The 17,296-nt window shown below is 58.1% G+C and overlaps 1 protein-coding gene across 6 annotated transcripts in view; it reads right to left on the bottom strand.

Moving 5' to 3' along the window:
- Positions 1-17,296, bottom strand: part of HDAC4 (histone deacetylase 4) — a 288,348-nt gene that overhangs the window by 66,075 nt on the left and 204,977 nt on the right. For all 6 annotated transcript variants that reach the window (XM_081813268.1, XM_081813273.1, XM_081813270.1 and 3 more), the window contains 3 exons: positions 15,933-16,054; positions 5,729-5,860; positions 2,134-2,246 (listed from right to left, as the gene is read on the bottom strand). In XM_081813268.1, coding sequence (XP_081669394.1) covers positions 2,134-2,246; positions 5,729-5,860; positions 15,933-16,054 — 367 coding nt within the window. The remainder of the gene's footprint in view (positions 1-2,133; positions 2,247-5,728; positions 5,861-15,932; positions 16,055-17,296) is intronic.

Genomic DNA, 17,296 nt, shown 5'->3' with positions numbered 1-17,296 from the left:
GGGGGGCTCCGGGCAGTGGAGACAGGGGGCTCCGGGCAGCGGAGACGGGGGGTCCAGGCAGCAGAGATGGGGGGCTCAGGGCAGCGGAGACGGGGGGCTCCGGGCAGCAGAGATGGGGGCTCAGGGCAGTGGAGACAGGGAATCAGGGCAGTGGAGACGGGGGGCTCAGGGGCTCAGGGCAGAGGAGACGGGGCTCTGGGCAGTGGAGGTGGGGGCTCAGGGCAGTAGTGACGGGGGGCACAGGGGGCTCAGGGCAGCAGAGATGGGGGCTCAGGGGGCTCAGGGCAGCAGAGACGGGGGGCTTAGGGGGCTCAGGGCAGCGGAGACGGGGGGCTCAATGCAGCGGGGCTGCCCGGTGCCCGAGGAGGCTTCATGAGGCCTGCATGTTCTCAGGAGTGGTCAGATTGTCACAAACCCTGAAGGTTTTGTGACCAGGGTCATCCTGGCGGGACGAGACCGTCGGAGACCACCCTGCTGAGCACAGGGAGGATCTGATGCAAACAGGAGCAACGGCCCTCTTCACTTTTCTTGTCAATCCTTTCACATCTATAATTCGTAGCAGCTTCATTTACGTTAACAGGTGACTTGTAAAACTTGACACGCGATTTAAACCAGATCCGCGTAGACTCTCCCCCATAAGGCACCGCACAGAATGAACCAGATCAGACAGCAGTTGGGGCTGTGGCCGACAAGACCAGGCTGGCGGGCACCTGCCGTGCCAGGAAGCAGGCTCCAGGCAGGGCCCCGAGGCCCACTACAAGCAGCCGGCCGCGATGACCTCAGTCCTGCAGGGCAGGGGTGTTAAGGTCTGTGATCAGCTATATGAGTGCTTAAACGGGGCTTGCAGGGCAGGGGATGAAAGAACGGGCCGCACGAGGACGTGGGGAGTGAGGAAGCAGAGGCGGCCACAGTCTGCGCATCAGTGTCCACACACCGGCCCCGAAAATGCAGCCCCCGCGTCCGCGTACCCCAACTAAAACCCGTCCACCCTCTGGAAGGGCAGGATTCATTTCTAGGTATTTGGGAGGAAAGCAAGTCACTATCTTTAATGAACTGTAGCCTCCTGCAAGTCAGCAGGAACTCAAAAAGAACTCAGAAAAACCTCCCACGCAGCGGGACTGTCTGCGCAGGAAGCAGACGGCACTTCGGGCTGAGTTCACTGGAAAACCAGAGCTGAGGTGGCTCCCATGCAGTCACCCCGAGCCTGTGGCCTCGCGCAGCAAGCGTGCAATTCTCTCGCTCTTCCTGAGTACTGGGCAGCACCGCCTCTCCCACTCCGCGGGGGCCGGCTGCTGGCTGGCCGCCTGGCCCTCGCTCCCCAGGGCCCGGCACAGGGCTGGCCCGAGGCAGGAGCAGCAGGGACACTTGTGCAATAAACACACAGACCAAAGTGAGTAAGGAAGAAGAGTGCATGCAAGGAAGGCCCTGGAGACCACTGCCCGGAAAGTCCCCCCAACCCAGGTCTGGTCAAGGGCACAACCAGCAGCCAGCCCTAAGCCCCTCCACCTGGCTCAAGAGGCCACCCACTGCGTCCCCCCTAGAGCACCCTTCCTCTCTGCCAAGTGATTCCAGAACCTCTGTGTGCGCATGTGACTCTCAACTGCAGCACACCAGGGGCCTGACGGGTAGGGCGAGGGGAACTGACCCTGTGGTTACCCAGGCAATGCCGAAATGCCACCCCTGGTGTTCCTAACCGCCCAACACCCTAACCATACGCCCCTTGTCACTCTGCGCCCCCTGGGCACACGGATGCGTGTTTGTTGGCTGAGTATTTCTAAAGCACAACAAACAGCTTGATTCCCATGCGTCCCTGTGTTCCCGGGCACCATGCAGAGCCCTGGGAACACAAGGGAGCGGGGCATCCAGGGCCCAGCGGCACATGGCATGTGTTCTGAATTGGCGTAATTCAATATGCCCTGAAAGAGGCTGGGGCAAGAGGCTGGGCTGACAGCTGTCCTCAGTCGAAGGAGGAGCAGTGGTCGGGGCAGGAAGGGGTCTGTCCCGGACGCCTCCCGACGTGACAGTCAAGGCCGAGGGCAGCTGCAAACTGTGGCCGCCTCGCGGAAAACCATCAGTCTGAACCTGCCGCTGGGCCAGTGCAGGGAACAGAAGCGAATGGAAAGCCGAACTGACCTCGGCCGGGATGCTGGCGACGGCGGGTGCGATCCCATTCTCCGTACTGACGTTCCCGGAGCTGTTGTTGGGGGAGCTGGGCGCAGAGCCAGGGGCACTGCTGCACGCCGAGTCTGTGGGGCGGAGAGACATCCGTGAGCTGCGCTCCCTGCAGAGGTCCTGGGCCAGGCGGCGGCATGCGCTTTCCTGGGCCCGAGCGGTGGGGAGGCCCCCGGGGCCAGCTTGCTGACTGGCAGAAACCACATCACGGAAGAACATGACCACGGCTCCCAAACAGGGGTGTGAGGCTAATCCCCTACTTTTGGTTTTGCTAAGGACTTCCTCGTGAACTCTAAACGTACGGCCCTGCAGAGGCCCCACCTGAGCCTTTTATACCGTGCCCATTACCAATTTTATGCCTCCTGAATTTCAAGATGATCTGACTCGCCAGGAAGATAAGGCCTTAAACACCAGTAACCTAACAACAGAGACCAGGACCCACAGAAGCCGCACGACTGTGAATGGGGAAGGTCAGATGTGCTCAGTGACAGACTGCAGGCCACTGGGCTCCCTCTGAGTTAGAGCCTCTCATTTTTCCTGTGTGACATCAAACACGTGGGGGCACGTACCGCCAGCGGCTTCTGTGACTGATGAGTGTCACCTGGAATCACACGCTGAATGATCCTCCGAGTGGCCTTACAGGAGCGTGGCCTGGCCCTGCGAATCGGGACCAGGCTTGACAGCGACTGGCCCGCGCCTGAGGGACGTGTCCCACCCCCACCTCCTTTTCGCTACCCGCCCGGCCACGGTGGTGACACTTGGGGCTTATGGACGGGCCTGTTCAGCTTTTTCCGTGTTCTCCTTTGGTTTACTGGCATTTTGACAATGGCTTCACCACGGATGGGGAGCTCTGTGGTCCCCGGTTCTCCTGACCAGGGAGCTGTCAGCACAGGATCGCCAGCCAGACCACTGGCCGTCCCAGACACTGACAGTGAGCTCAGACCAGGACCCCCCCCATCCGCCCTCCCGCCACACTACACACCGGACCCAGAGCTTCCTTCTTTCCCTGGAAATCACACTGACTTGTACTGCACTAACTGGGAACTGCTGAGAGGCTCCCTGGGCTGAGCAGCTGCTGTACTTTCTGCACGAAGATAGAGCTACGGCCCACCTGACAGAGCCGCCACCTTGCCCTTGGGTGCGGTCCCCATGGCCCTCGTGGGACACCTTCTCTGCAGATCCTATCCTAAGCTACACACCGGGTTCCACCAAAGCTCCTGGCAAATGTGCGCCCCCAGCAGGGTCACCAGATGAATGCTCTTGTGCAGCAAGGGTGTGAGAAACTGGGCCAATAAAAACATATATAGATCCAAGGGCGCCTGGGTGGCTCAGTTGGTTAAGCGACTGCCTTCGGCTCGGGTCATGATCCCGGAGTCCTGGGATCGAGTCCCACATCGGGCTCCCGGCTCAGCGGGGAGCCTGCTTCTCCCTCAGACCCTCTCCCCTCTCATGCTGTTTCTCTCTCTCTCTCTCAAATAAATAAAATCTTGAAAAAAAAAATACATATAGATCCAGCTCTTCACCCACTTTCAACTCTGTTACGCCACTTCTAGGAATGTGGTCTAAGAAACGAATACAAATGTGTCATCGTCACGATGTTATTTGCATCAGCACAAGTGGGGCCCCGTTCAAGGTGCCAAAAAGTGCGTGATGAATCATATGCGCCCCACTGTGAGCGCTAACCACTCTGACGTGGGTGCCCACGGGCAGCTCATTATTATCTCTGCTCCCGTGGCATGCGTGGCCTTCACCAGCAACTGGGGAGAAGCAGCCGTGCGCCCAGCCTGTCCTGCGGCCCAGTCTCGTGCCCGGCTGGACCCCCATGCCCGTCCCTCCCACCCCCTGCACACATGCCCTGCCCTGCTCTCCCGCAGGAGACACCGCCTCCCAGGGCTGCACAGCGGGGTTCCCTCGCTCTGTTGGGACCACCTTCCTCAGCTCCTTATTTCCCTGTCTCCTGGAAAGGCAGCTCTGTTTCTGTCCCCGGCTGCCTGGGCCCTGTGAGGGCCCGGAAGCCTGCCTCCTCTCGTCTGTCAGCTGCACTCATCGGGCACGCACCAGCCTCTCCTAGCCCCAGACCCCTTCACGCGCACTCTGGACGTGCCACGGCCCAGGACCAGGCAGCTGCGGTGGGCACGGTTTGTTAGGTGGGCCTGTCAAATGAGGGCAAGGACCAGCGTCCCTCTGTCCGCGTGCAGCCTGGTGCTGACTCAGAGCGGCAATGAACAGCCAGAGGCTGATAACGTAAACACGAGACCCGACGCTCAGGAAGAAGCCTGCGGACGACTCCGTCTCCCGAACTGCAGGGCTAGGAATACGTGCGCGGCCCTGCTGCCCGTGGGGGCTGCCGGCCCACGACCAGGCACTCCTCAAAGGAAACAAAGCTGCATCTGTGTTTAGACGTGGGTTTTCACTCACGACTTTGAATGGAATCCCCCAGTGGCTGCGACTCTGGGTGACGATACTTCCTCTGTTCAGACGAGGCCTGTCTACGCTGCAGCCCCCAGCACGGAACCCCACATTAACAAAGTGAAGAGCGTCGACCCTTTCACACAAACACTCAGAGGCAGGAGCTTGGCGGAGGGGTTCTGGCTACAGAACCCTGAAGCACGGCAGGACGGGGAGGGGGGAAGCTCTCCCCTTCACTCAGAGGCGCCAGGGCTCAGTCGGCGCGTGTGCGGTGCTGGCCACGGACACGCAGAGGACGGGCACTGGGCACCCCCCCTCCTCCTTCCCTGAGAACCCAACACCGACACACTGCCACCAAGAGCCTCGGCTTTCAAACGAGGCATTGTACTTAATGCAAATACAGTTCCTCCCCCTTCCCCCCCTTTGTCCTGGTGCTGATTTCAGGAATGTGGATATGTGCCTCAGGACACGGGATGCACCCCCCTGGGCTGGGGTGTGTCCTCAGGGCGCACCCTCGAGGAGTGGGTTATACCCTTGGGACTGTGGTATGACTCAGGAAATGGGATGCACCCTGGGACCCGGGTGTGCCTTCTGCAAGTGAGGTGCGCCCTTGTGGTGGGGGTGCGTCTCAGGAAGCGGGGAGCATCCGCAGGAAGGAGGGCATCCCTCAGGCCTGGGCTCTGGCTAGGGCGTACTTCTGCATGTCCACCACTAGATGGGGGCCGAGAGCAACGCTCACTAAGGAAGTGGAGACGACCGTGCTCCCTCCTTTCTTCCCTTCCCACCTGCGGGACTCCTGCCGGGAAGATTTTAACGCTCCCCAGTGGTCCAGAGCAGAGCTGGGCAGATCGGAACCGTGTGATTTACCACTAATAGGGCAGGATCGGTGAAACCTTCGGAGAAACCTCCACTTAAAACTCCTGTAAACACCCAGTGCAATGTCAAACCGGACGGCTCTGGCGGTGCTTGGGGCTGGGAGTGGGTAGGCATGCTCCGCGTTCCCCGAAACCCAGGCCCAGGCGCCAGGCGGCGGCTCTCGGACTCGCACCGCCGGCCCCCGGGGCTGAGAGCGCGTGCAGAGGTGCAGGTCTCAGATGGCGTACAGGACAGCCCCGCGGGGAGAGGGTGCAGCCGGCAGCGGGCCTACCTGTGACATCCAGCGGACGCTTCTTCAGAGCCGTAACCACTGGCCCATCTTTTCTGCGTAGCAGGGGGCTGCTCCGCCGTTCGGCCACCTTCTGCTTCAGCCTGGACCGTAATTTCAAATTGGGTTCAGAAGCTGCATGAAAACGAGACACCGTTAGAATCAGACGTCCCGACTGGGGTCAAGTTTATCTCACTGGCAGTGGGGTAAGTATTCACGCAACACGGATGTGTGGGTCCAGGGCAGAGGGAAGGCAGCGTTCCCGAGGCCCGTGCAGAGTATTTTCAGTCCTGCTCAACAGTCCCAGATGAGGAACAAAGCCTACCCAATGCCTTTGGCTACATTTCTGCGGCCGTGTAGGTCATTCCAGGGCCGTGGCCCACGAATGTTATCACACCTCCTGTATGTTGCACTTCCTTGTTCACCTGCGTCCAACAACCCGGAAACAAGCCGCTTGCCAGGGCTCTGGCTGCCAGTGAGCGGCTGCCATGGGGTGCTAAGGCCAACCAGTCCTCCACACCCGCGTGGGGGTGAGCGAGCCCGTCTCCCTCAGAGGCCACCTGACCACAGGACACAGGTGTTTCGGCCTGGTTAGGTCTGTTACCAGCTCTGCGTGTGCTTTGCAAACCTGCGTATTTAAGCCCAATGGTTCCCAAGCCTCTGCCCCTGGAGCGCAGGCCAGCCCCGCTGACCAATCAGGTCACAGCTCTGGGAAGTGGGGAGGGGGCAGGCGAGGCTGCCTCGGGAGGAGTGTGGTCTCACTCCATCCAGAGGCGCTGCCCCCCCCCCCACCCCGCCGGGGACACCTACGCAGGAATCTCCATGAGGCCATCAGCTCTCAGGCCAGCCCAGGGGTAAAGTCACCACCGTGAAGACGTTCGAGTTCTGAGGTTTTACTTGACTACTTTCAAGTACCTACTGCTTCTCTGTTTGCAAATTAGCAAGGTTTTGCCTTTTTGTTTGTTTGTTTGTAATCAGCAACCCTGCTGTTTTTAATCTTTCTGGAACAGGAAGTTCACTGCTCTCCAGAGCACCAAACCATATAATCAACTTTCCCCCTGGAATCAGAACTAAGATGGTTCGGGTTTTAAGCAGCAGGCCGGGCACGGGGACCCAGTCCCTCAGGGGGGCAGGGCAGCGGCGTGCAGGGACCGAGTGCCGTGCCGGGGTGCCAGTGACCCTGCAAGAGGCTGGGAGGCAAAGGGCACCTCTCTCTGGGCCCTGGGAGGGGAAGGGGGCGGCGGGCCACCTACACAAAGCTTCCCAGAGCAATCAAAAGCGCACTTTACAAAGCCGCTGGACTCCTCACGATGCGGCGCCTGCTCGAGGCCGTGCATACAGGGAGAGGGGCCCTTTCCGCTCTGCCGTGTTTGCATGCAGGGCGAGTGCCCGTTCACCTGTAGGACTTGCACGGCCAAAGTGGGAAGGATTCATATGAGGAATATGAAAAGTATTCTTTCCATATTTATTTTGAGACGGCTGCAGATTTACATGTTTCAGTCCCTTCTACTTCCACGTGGAGTTTCTTACCATTACTTAACACGAGGAAAAGGCCAAAGCGTCATCTAACAAGCAAGAAAACAACAGCTCTCCTCATACCACCAAGGTCTTTGCTGAAACGACATGAACACCTTTCTGTCCGAGCTGGGGTCAGAAGCTGCTCCTGAGATTGCAGGGCAGTGCAAGCCCCTCAGGAGGGAGCGTGTCAGGAGATGGCGTGTGGAGGGCTGCTGGCGGCAGGGTCGCCCCGGGCCAGCGGTAGACCAGCCCTGCTCCTGGGTCCTGCACCCCCCGAACGCGGTACCTGCTCCTTCTGGGCAGCGTGGGGGAGCCGGGGAAGTCTCTCCTCAAGGGCAGTCAGGTACATGACAGATTAAGTCAAGTTCAACCGTCCTACTCTAACCTTCAAATCCCACCCCAACCCCAGCACCTGCCCCTCCTTGGGCAGGAAGTGCCTGCTCTTCACGAGCCCGAACGTCCTCACCGACTTCACGCAGGTCTAGCTTTCCGAGGGCTCGTCTCAGCACGGCGGCGATCGGGGTGGGCAAACGTGACTGTGTGAGGGTCAGGTGGGCAGAGGGTCCAAAGTGCCCATGCTACATACCCAGAGGTCAGTCTGTCTGGAGGCAGTTACTGCTCTGGGGGCAGGGGCTGAGCAGGAAGGGTATGCAGAGCCCGTCTCGGCCAGGCACGCGGACAGAGCAGGTGCTCAAGCGGTCAGTGCGGGAGGCGACGTGGGATGAGCCACGGGACAGAAGCGCCAGTGTGGGAAGACAGTGAGAGAAAACGGGGAGTGAAAAGGTCCAAGATCACATTAATAACCACGCCAGCAGAGGACAGGGCAGAGCAGGGAGGTCACTAACGCGGTGACTGGAGACCCCCTCCTCCCCTGCAGGAGGCCTGTGGCCCGGGAGGGCTCGCCGCACCCCTCGCCAGGCAGACGCCGCGGAGTTCTGGAGCTCTGGAGCTCTGGGGGCCCGGGGTTGGCCTTGTCAGTGCTGTCAGATCCTGCAACAGCCACTCGGAGGCAAGACGGAGACTCGAAAATCCTGCAGGGAAGTGGCTTCCGTACCTAACCGCATTATCGGTCAGATGGGAGCCAGAGCAGACATCCGCCAGTGCGCACAGCCCGTGCAGGTCTTTAGGAAGCTGCTGTGCCCACCCAAGGTGAAGGAGGGGGCCACGCAGGAGTCCGGGGGAAGGGGCGGAGCCTCCCTGGGAGATGTGGGGGGCTGGGAAGGGCAGGTGGGGCGACAGGTGGGGGCCTTGTGGCTGGGAGCCTGTCTCCCGGGCCAGAGGGGAGCCTCTGGGCCGCCTGCCGCGCAGGGCTCCTCCACGTGAATCAATGACAGGCACACAGAAAACCAAGCAAATGAAAAAACTTGTTCAACTTAGGAAAAAGGCCAGTTATGCAAACAAGGAAATGCAGGCGAGGTCACTCTGCATTGGGTGCACTTTCTATACGTTGCCTGTCACAGGGCAGGGAGCAGCAGGTCCTGAGCCCCTGTGGGGCCGTCACCTGTCCTGAGCCTTGTGGGGCTGATTTATGCACTTATTTACTTTGAAAACAATAAAAAGAACTCTAGAAAGCCAAAGGACAGACTGGAATGTAACTTTTGTAGCATACATGTCAGACGTAGGATTGATATTAACCTATCAAGAGCTCCTACAAAGCCATGAGGAAAAAGAAAACACCCCAAAGAAAACTGGATGACAGACTCGCCATTAAACTTCCATCCACTGAACACTGAGGGACCTGCCTGTGTGTCCTGTGCGGTTCTAGAAGCTGTGCATGGGGAGCGGACAAGCCCGGGCCTGGCAGGCACTCGGGGCTCTGCACCACTCATTGGCCACACACATGGCGCGGAAACATGACCCAGGGCTTGGGTCGCAGCCACCCAGGTCCCTGCTGTGAATGGAGGACATTCTCGTAGGAAAGATGGAAAATAAACATAAAGACACTCAAACTTTTCTAACAATGAGGAAATTGCTGAAAACATCCCAGGAAGCATGATTTACTCCTCTGTCACGTGAGCTAGGCTGAATGTGGTAGCACCTTGTTAATGAAGTGGAGACGGTGGGCTCCCTGGAGCTCTGGTGCGGCGTAATGTGCTCAGCATCTCAGAGCATGCAAACCCCAGAAGCTGGCAGTCCCACCCTCAGGGATCTATCCTACGGAAACACCAGCACAAGCGAGCAGAGGTAGAGTTACACTAGGAAGGAGTCACACATTTACATGCACAGATTGGAATAATATAGAAAAAGGTGCTGATCCTTACACACACGCAAATGGAATGGTGTACCCAATAAAACAGTAACTGAAAAATAAAGTCACAGGACAAAATGCAAAGCAAGTATTCTTGTTAACATAAAGACAACCATACATGCTCACTGCACATAGACACATAGTCCTACACGTATGTGCAGAAAATATCTGGACAGACACCAAACTAACCATAGTGGCCTGTCTCTGGGAAGTAAGCTTCAGGATGCATGTGTAATTTATTATAAGCACGTAGTATGTGATATTTCATAAAGAAAAAAGTACTACATGCTGCTTGAAGGTGGTGTGTCTCCTAGCCGGTCAGAGTCTTGTAGCTATTTCTGTGGGCACTCAGCTCAGGGTAGATCTGCCACTGAACAGTGGAAAGATGACTTCGAGATCCCATCTGGTACTTTTCATGTTAGAAGGAGGTCAAGTCTGATGGATGTCAAAGTCTGAAGGATGGGACACGGCGTGTGAGCCAATCACTTTACGCAGAAGCTGCCTAGTACTTGACCGTACTGACCACCTCTAGAAGTTTCCTAGGAAAGCACAATAAAATCTTTTAAAGAACCCTCTGAACACACTCAGACCCAAGTTTCAAGAGCACAAAGTTGATGGAAGATAGCCCAGCACACAGCCCCGCGAGGCCGGCACTGCCCAGGCGTGCAGTCACCCGACTCCTCGCTCAGAGACAGCGCAGGAAGGGCAGAGTCCACCGGCTCCAGCCCCGAGCAAGAGCTGAAGGGCCATTTATCACACTGCAACTGACCCTACAAAACACACCTTTCCATTGAACTGCGGTGTATGGGCGTCGCCCCCTCCCGCCCCAGCCAGGCACCTGCACAGTGCTTTCCGCAAACTGCCTCAGAGCAAGACCCAGGCCCTGCGGCGATCGGCGGCACAGCCTGTCCCCAAGCCTCAGAAAGGGCGTCCCACACACACCCCGTCCTACTGCCCATGCGTCAGCCTGCTCCCCGCATGGACGTAAACTCAGCTGTGAGGAGTGTCACTCGGTTCGCCAGTGTCCCGGGGAGATCCACTGACTTACTGCGTTCTGTGGTTGCAGAGATCACAGATAGCCCGCCCCAGTTCTCCACAGGCTGCGGACCCCTCTGGCAGAGCTCTGTAAGGCACTGGGGACACGCAGGGCTGCAGGCTACGGAAAGGGACCCTGGTGTCCAGCACAACAGGGGCAGGGCTGCTGTGGAGACTGCTGATGGGGCCTGAATCCACCTTACTTTTGGGATAACAGCCAAGCCTCGCCCTTCACATGCCTGGACCCCTCCCTGTCCCGGCCCTGCGGGTCCACTCTGACACTCGAGTGGGGCCTGGACCCCTTTGTCCCCTGCCCACCCGAGCAGCTCAGAGCCCGGCACCCCGGATGCTCACGAAATCACCACGGCACAGAAACTGGTGGCGAAGCTGACGCTACCCTGAAGCGGGCTCAGCGTACTGTCCTGGTGGCGGTGCGCCCAGGACAGAAGCCCCAGGCAGGCCCTCCGGATGAAGTGTGGGCAATGGAGTCTGGGTCCCAACTTAACTGCACTGTGACTGGGCGAGGCAATTAGCCTCAGAATCGACGCCCAAAGGTCACCGCCAGCCTTGAAGAGTCGCTAGAGAACATGCGTGCTCTCCACAGACAGGGACTCCGTCCCCTGGGTGTTCGGGCCCCCAGAAGGGAACACGGGAACTTCAGTCACTGGGGGGTTTTCAGTGACTGGGTGCAGTATGGGGGGTGCACGGTGACCCACACTCACGTGACAGCAATACAGGTCATCTGACAAGGAACGCTGGGTGGGCAGGGGAGGGGAGCTGGTGCTAGGCCCGCCTTGCCCCCCGAAACTGCGCAGGAGGCTGTGTGGGTGGCCCAGGGGGACCATGCTGCAGCCCTCCTGCCCAGGGCAGGCTCCACCAGGCGCTGCGTTCTTCCTTCTGCTCCTGGGAGCAGACCTCACCCCCCAGGTGACCCTGCCGCCTGCAGCGCAGCATCTACCCAGCACCCCTTCCCCTGGAAGTCCCAGCCCGCGGGCCATGGGTGGGCCAGGCTGATGTGAGCTCTCCCTGCTGAGCCAAGCAGCTCCGCCCACAGACGGGAAACCCGCTGTTTCCCACAGCTTGGAAATCGGCTGCCGCTTCCTATGGACAGCTGGGAACCTGCGAGGTGCTGAGCTGCAGAACCTTCTAGAAGGAAGAGCCACAGGAGCCACTGGCTGCAGAAGTGAACACAGGCTGGAAGCCGGCTGTCTTCGGCCCAGTGTCCAGGCTGGTGCAGGGACCATGGAGGCTGTGACCTGCACCACCCAGCCTCCCGCCACTTCATCTGGGGCCATGGGCAGGCCTGCAGGCAGCACGTGCTGAGGTCCCAGAGGTGGCGGTCAGAATGGGAGAGGACAGAGACGGGCAAGGACAGCAAGCTTTGTTTCGTTTCGTCTGTTCTCGTTTCATCAGTCAGAAGTCACAGAGGACAATTTAAGAGGCATTAAAAAAAAACTGACGGCAGCTAAAATACATTCTTTAAAATAAATTCTTTAAAATACATTCTTTAAATTTAAAAATAAATTCTTTAAAAATACAAAGTTGAAGAAGCTACTGGAGAAAAATACAATCTCTAAACATCATCAATATGACAAAACTGGATTTGCTTTTAAAAGTGGAAAAGCATCCTTTCTTCAGTGTGAACGTGGAATTGAACGCTTTGCTTAGATTAACCCCTGGGCTGAGCTGCTCTATGCCCCAGGAACCCCAGGAAGGACCCGCTGATGGGCGCAGGGTCAGTGGCACGGAACAAGTCCCAGTATATCCTTAGTTAGTAGATTTGGAGAGGCTCAGAAACTCAGTCAGGTGGTCCCCACCTCACCTGCTCTGTACCTGTGCACCCAGGGGGATGACCCAGCCTGCTGGGAGGTGGGGACACCCTGCTGTCAATCACAGGGAAGGGGGCAGGCTCTCCAGCAGGAAGTGAGGCGAGCCCAAGCTGGGCACTCAGGTGGTGGAGAGGAACCAGGGGCTGGGATGTGAACCCCAAACCCCCAGCAGGGCAAGGCGCGCCTTTCCCGCAAGACTTCCAGCAATAAATGGCACTGATCTGTGGCCTTCCCTCAGGGGAGCCTAGCATTTCCACCTGCTCCTGGTCAAACTGGGGGCATGGAGGGAAAGGGCTAGGGGAGCGGAGTCTGGCGGGAATGGGCTGTTGGGTGGGGAAAGGATCAAGGGCACCCCAACAGCACCCCGACAGCTTGGGAAAATGAGAGCAGAGCCCCCGCAGCCAGGCACCCCCTAAGCACTTGGCAAACATCAACTCCATGACTTCTCCCAGCCCAGGAGGTAGGTGTTTCCAGATGGCAGAACAGGGAGGCACAGAAGGCTTCCCCAAATCACAAGGCAGGAAGTGAAGCATCTGGATCTAAAGCCAGGCCACCGGTCCTGCAGCCAGCGCAAAGTCACTGCCTGAACATGCACAGGCTTGGGTGAGTCGGTGTGCTTTCCTCCGGAGATGGAACAGAGCCGGGCACGGTGCGCCCAGGAACGGCAAGCGCGGCTCTGCACTTTGCAGGTACGTGTGTCCTGCAGCAGCCCTTAGGGGACTGAGGGGCAGACAGATCTGTGCAAGATCCACAGAATGTGGTGTCAAGTTGAAACCATGGGGATTACTTAAGTGTATGTCACATTTATTAAAGATTTTAATTCATCGGAGGCATTTTGTAACTAAAATTTCACGTTTGTAGTATTTCCTATTACTGATTCTCGTAGAAATGCACAGATATAAATTATTGAGAATTTGTGACATCAAGTGTTTGAAAGTGGATACTTTTAGAATGATACAGGACATCTAACTACACTCTATTCCCTTAAGTGGTTTAAACATTTCCTCTGAAATCTTTATATTATTAATATTATTAATGTGCTGGTGATGCCTTTTTGAAAAATTGATAATGCAATCAAATCTTAATTAAGTTCTTCTGGAGCACTGGGCGCTCACGGGCACTTCCCCAAGTGTGATGAGGAGTCTGCCCTTCTCAGGACAGAGGGAGAATCAGAGCGAACATCCCCTGATGGGCACCCCCACTTCTATTTTGAGAGGGAGGTGTAAGCTCAGGCCAGGGAGCCCCGTGAGGGCCCCAAGAGGCAGGTGTTGTTCACTGTCCTTCCCTGGGACCTCGGGGGAAGAGTTAGATGTGTTTTCTGGCAAGGCAAGGCAAGGCCCCTTGACAAGAGGTGGGTGGCTCTGCTTGGTGGCCAGGTGCTCAGCCTTCTGCTTCCTCCACTGGGAACTTGGGGGCCACACTCGGCACACCGAGGGCAGGAGGAAGCTCTGCCTGCTCAGTGTATCCACAGCGGGGAGGATATGGGTGTGCACAGTTCCATTTTACTGATGAGAAACTAAGGCCAGGGGAACCTATGGAATCCATCGCAGGGCACACAGAGCTACAAAACCAGTGGAAAGATCCTTCCCGAGCTGCTGGTGGAGCCCATGACCTCTGTCCACCTGACCCACCCTCATGCCCTTAGGGCGAGGGAGACTCCCTGCTGCTCACTCTTTCCTGGGCCAGGGTGCCTGGGGCAGGCAGTCTTCCTCTCTCCCAGCACAGAGCCCGCTGCTCCCTGTGACCTCCCGTTCTGCTGATCTGAGTTTGGTTCAGCAAGCACGAGGTTCCAAAAGGGGGCACGGGAGCCACCTTGGGAGCCCTGGCCCCAGCTCCTGACAAGACCTTCCTGTTGAGTGCATGGGCTCTCTCTGGGTGAAACCCATGGCTGTCCTTGGTGGACGAGTGAGAACCACACACACCGAGGAAAAGGACAGAGTGGTACCTTCACTTTCACCAGGGGAGGGTTTACAGCTGACGGGAAGCCCTGCCCATACCTGCAGGGTCCTCACCACTGACTCGGAGGGGCTCCGCCGACCCCTCTCCCATCCTCGTCAAGGTCTCTGAGGTCCTTGGCCCATGGCCGTCCTGATGGGGTCACTCCATCTCACACACCTGGGAGTCAGTCAAGCACTACCGAGGGGCCTCCCTGCAATTTCTGGCTCTGGATTCAGGCTCTGCTCCCCGCGTGCCGCACCGAATCCTCTGGGGCCCAGCTCTGCCTATTGAGAGGCTCCAGGTCTTCCGTCGTTAGGACGGGGTGGCAGATGAGCCCCCAGCCCCATTCCCTAATACCTCATCACTCGGGTGAAGATGCTGGAGTCTGACTGCCTTAAAGTGTATCTGTCTAAAATCAACCAATATCCTCTGGATAAAACAAAATTTGTGTTTACAAAGAAAAAGCTGTGCCACACGGGACTCACTTCCACTAAGTAGGAACTTCCCACAATGCCCCACAACCGCGGGCTCCACGTGCTGTGTCTGCGGCCAGGGCCCCCGATCCTCCACAGCCTGCCCCAGCCTGCCCTCACCTCGCGGCAGGCAAAGGCTCTGCAAGATGCTCCTCCTCTGGCCCCTGCCCTTCCGGCCACCCTCATGCACTGGCCTCGGCCACTCTGATCTTTCTTATAAGCCGACGCCCACTTAAACCATCACCGCTGGAGAAAGTCCAAGGGAGTCTGTTGGGAGTGTGAATACCCTTCTTCTTCTGGTCTGTGGCAGGGCCACGCACACCCCGAGGCATCCTTCGGAGATGTCCTTGCAGGACACAATGGGTTTCTTTCTTGAACAGACTTCCTCCCACTCTGGGACCCCCGGCCACCCCTGCTGCCCAGGCCCTGCCTAGTCAGCCGCGAGGGCCAAACGCTGGCTGGCCCGCTCCTGCAAGGCCTCCCATCGGTCAGCAAGAGCGGCTGTGTCCCTGAGCCCGGCAGGGGATGCTCAGGGCTGTGACAAAGCGCAGCACACCCCCAGGAGCAGAGTAAGCTTTGGTGTTGTTCAAAAACGAGTCTGAGGTTTAAAACGTAGGTGTGCATACATGAGGTGCATGGCTTTTGGTATGACTCATAAGGCAGTGCTTAAGGACATCGTTTTAGAATGAAGTTCTAATACAAAAAAGCAAATACTTAAGCACAAGCCGAGATTCCCTCTGACTCTCAGCCTGTAGGGCATGTGGGAGGGCCAGTTGAGAGCCCCGCCCCCTGTGGGGCCTGTGGGAGGGGCCGGTTGAGAGCCCCACCCCCTGCAGGCATGTGGGCGGAGTCCGCTGATATTCCCCCACCCCCCAGTGGGAGGGGTCGGTTGATAGCCCCAACCCTGTGGACGTGTGGGAGGGGGCGGTCAAGAGCCCCGCCCCCTATGGGGTGTGTGGGAGGGGCGGTCAAGAGCCCCGCCCCTGTGGGGGTGTATGGGCGGGGATGGTCAAGATCCCCGCTCCCTATGGGGCCTATGGGCGGGGCTGCGTGAGAGCCCCGCCCCTGTGGGTGTGTGTGGGCGGACAAGAGCCCCGCCCCCTGTGGGCGTGTGGGAGGGGCCGGTTGAGAGCCCCGCCCCCAGGCCCTGGGCCCTGGGCACTGACCTGTTTTTCTGAGCGGGAAGTCATCTTTGCTGTCGTACATTCCCAGGACTGGGTGGTTGTAGGAGGCCGACACCCCGCTCTGGGGCGGGGAGCTCTGGTCAAGCGAACTGTGCTGTGTTTTCCTGGACAGAAGAGGCAAAGACAGACGGAGGAGTTAGCGAGGGGCGGGAGCCCACCTGACATGTCAGCCCCGGATCAGCTCCGACCAAGGAGACGGGCCCCTGTGTGGGGCCAGGCTGAAATGAGACAAAAGCAAGGTGACCTTGTGAACCAAGACTGGGCAGGGCCTCCGCAGCCGCACCCCGTGCCAGGAGGAGCAGTGCCGGCCGTCGTCCTGACGCTCTCGGCTGCTCCCTGGCCACAGAAGGGCCTGTCCTCGGGCGACGGCCACCACACGCGCACAGGACCAAAGGCATGGTGGGAGGCAGCTGCGATCGGTGGGGTGCATTCAGAACAGCAGTGGTCAAGTCTGGGGTCCCCCAGGGGGCCTCCCTTTAGCAGACAATACCCAGCGTTCAGCTGCACCTTCAGAGGAATAAAATCCGCCCCATCACCCTGCTTCCTTGGGGACGGTGGGTGGCAGTGACCAACACCTTGTGCCTGGAAGTGGGTCTATGACGTTTACTGCCTCCGATGACCAGCCAGGCACCACTCCACATCCTTTAAAATTTCGAGACAGTATCCGGCTCCAGGAGGAGGCTCTGGCGGGCGGGAGGGGAGTCAGGGCTTGGGAATGGGGAGCCGACGACCCTCGGGAAGACCATCCTCGGCTTCCTGGAAGCACCCACCCTAGGTGTAATGAATTCTGTTGAGTCTTTAAACTGTGTAATCTGCTTAATGACTTGAAACAAATTTGCCAACTTACTTATTTGGAATTTGTTAGACTATTTATTTGAATACACAGTACTCATATCCATGCACCTGGTGTTATTTGAATTAAGAACAGGAGCTCTTAAATGCTTACAGGTGTATAATTTAAATATTTGAGAGCAAACTTGTGCAGAGAATGGGCTGATCACAGAGACCCGTCCAATGAGCACAGCCTGGACATCTGGGCTGTGGGACCCAGCCAGGCTGTGTAGCAGGAAAGAGCTCACATTCCCGGGGACAGCTGCCCCCACACGCCTGTACCTGCATCACGGGGTCACCTCCTCAGGCAGGAAGCCCTCCTTTTAACTTGTGGTTCCACTGCGACAACCCTGGCCTCACCTCGGGGGAACATTCTCTGACAATCTCATTAAAGGTTTGAGGGCAGGTCGTCTGGGTGCTCCCTCCCAGTTAAGCAGCTGCCTTCGGCTCAGGTCATGATCCCGGGGTCCTGGGATCGAGCCCCACATCGGGCTCCCTGCTCCGCGGGAAGCCTG

This window comes from Leptonychotes weddellii, chromosome 3 (assembly GCF_054177405.1).
Source record: "Leptonychotes weddellii isolate Sample4059 chromosome 3, ASM5417740v2, whole genome shotgun sequence".
Lineage (NCBI taxonomy): Eukaryota > Metazoa > Chordata > Mammalia > Carnivora > Phocidae > Leptonychotes > Leptonychotes weddellii.
Note: the sequence above shows the minus strand (reverse complement) of the source record. Positions and strands in the feature narration are given on the sequence as shown.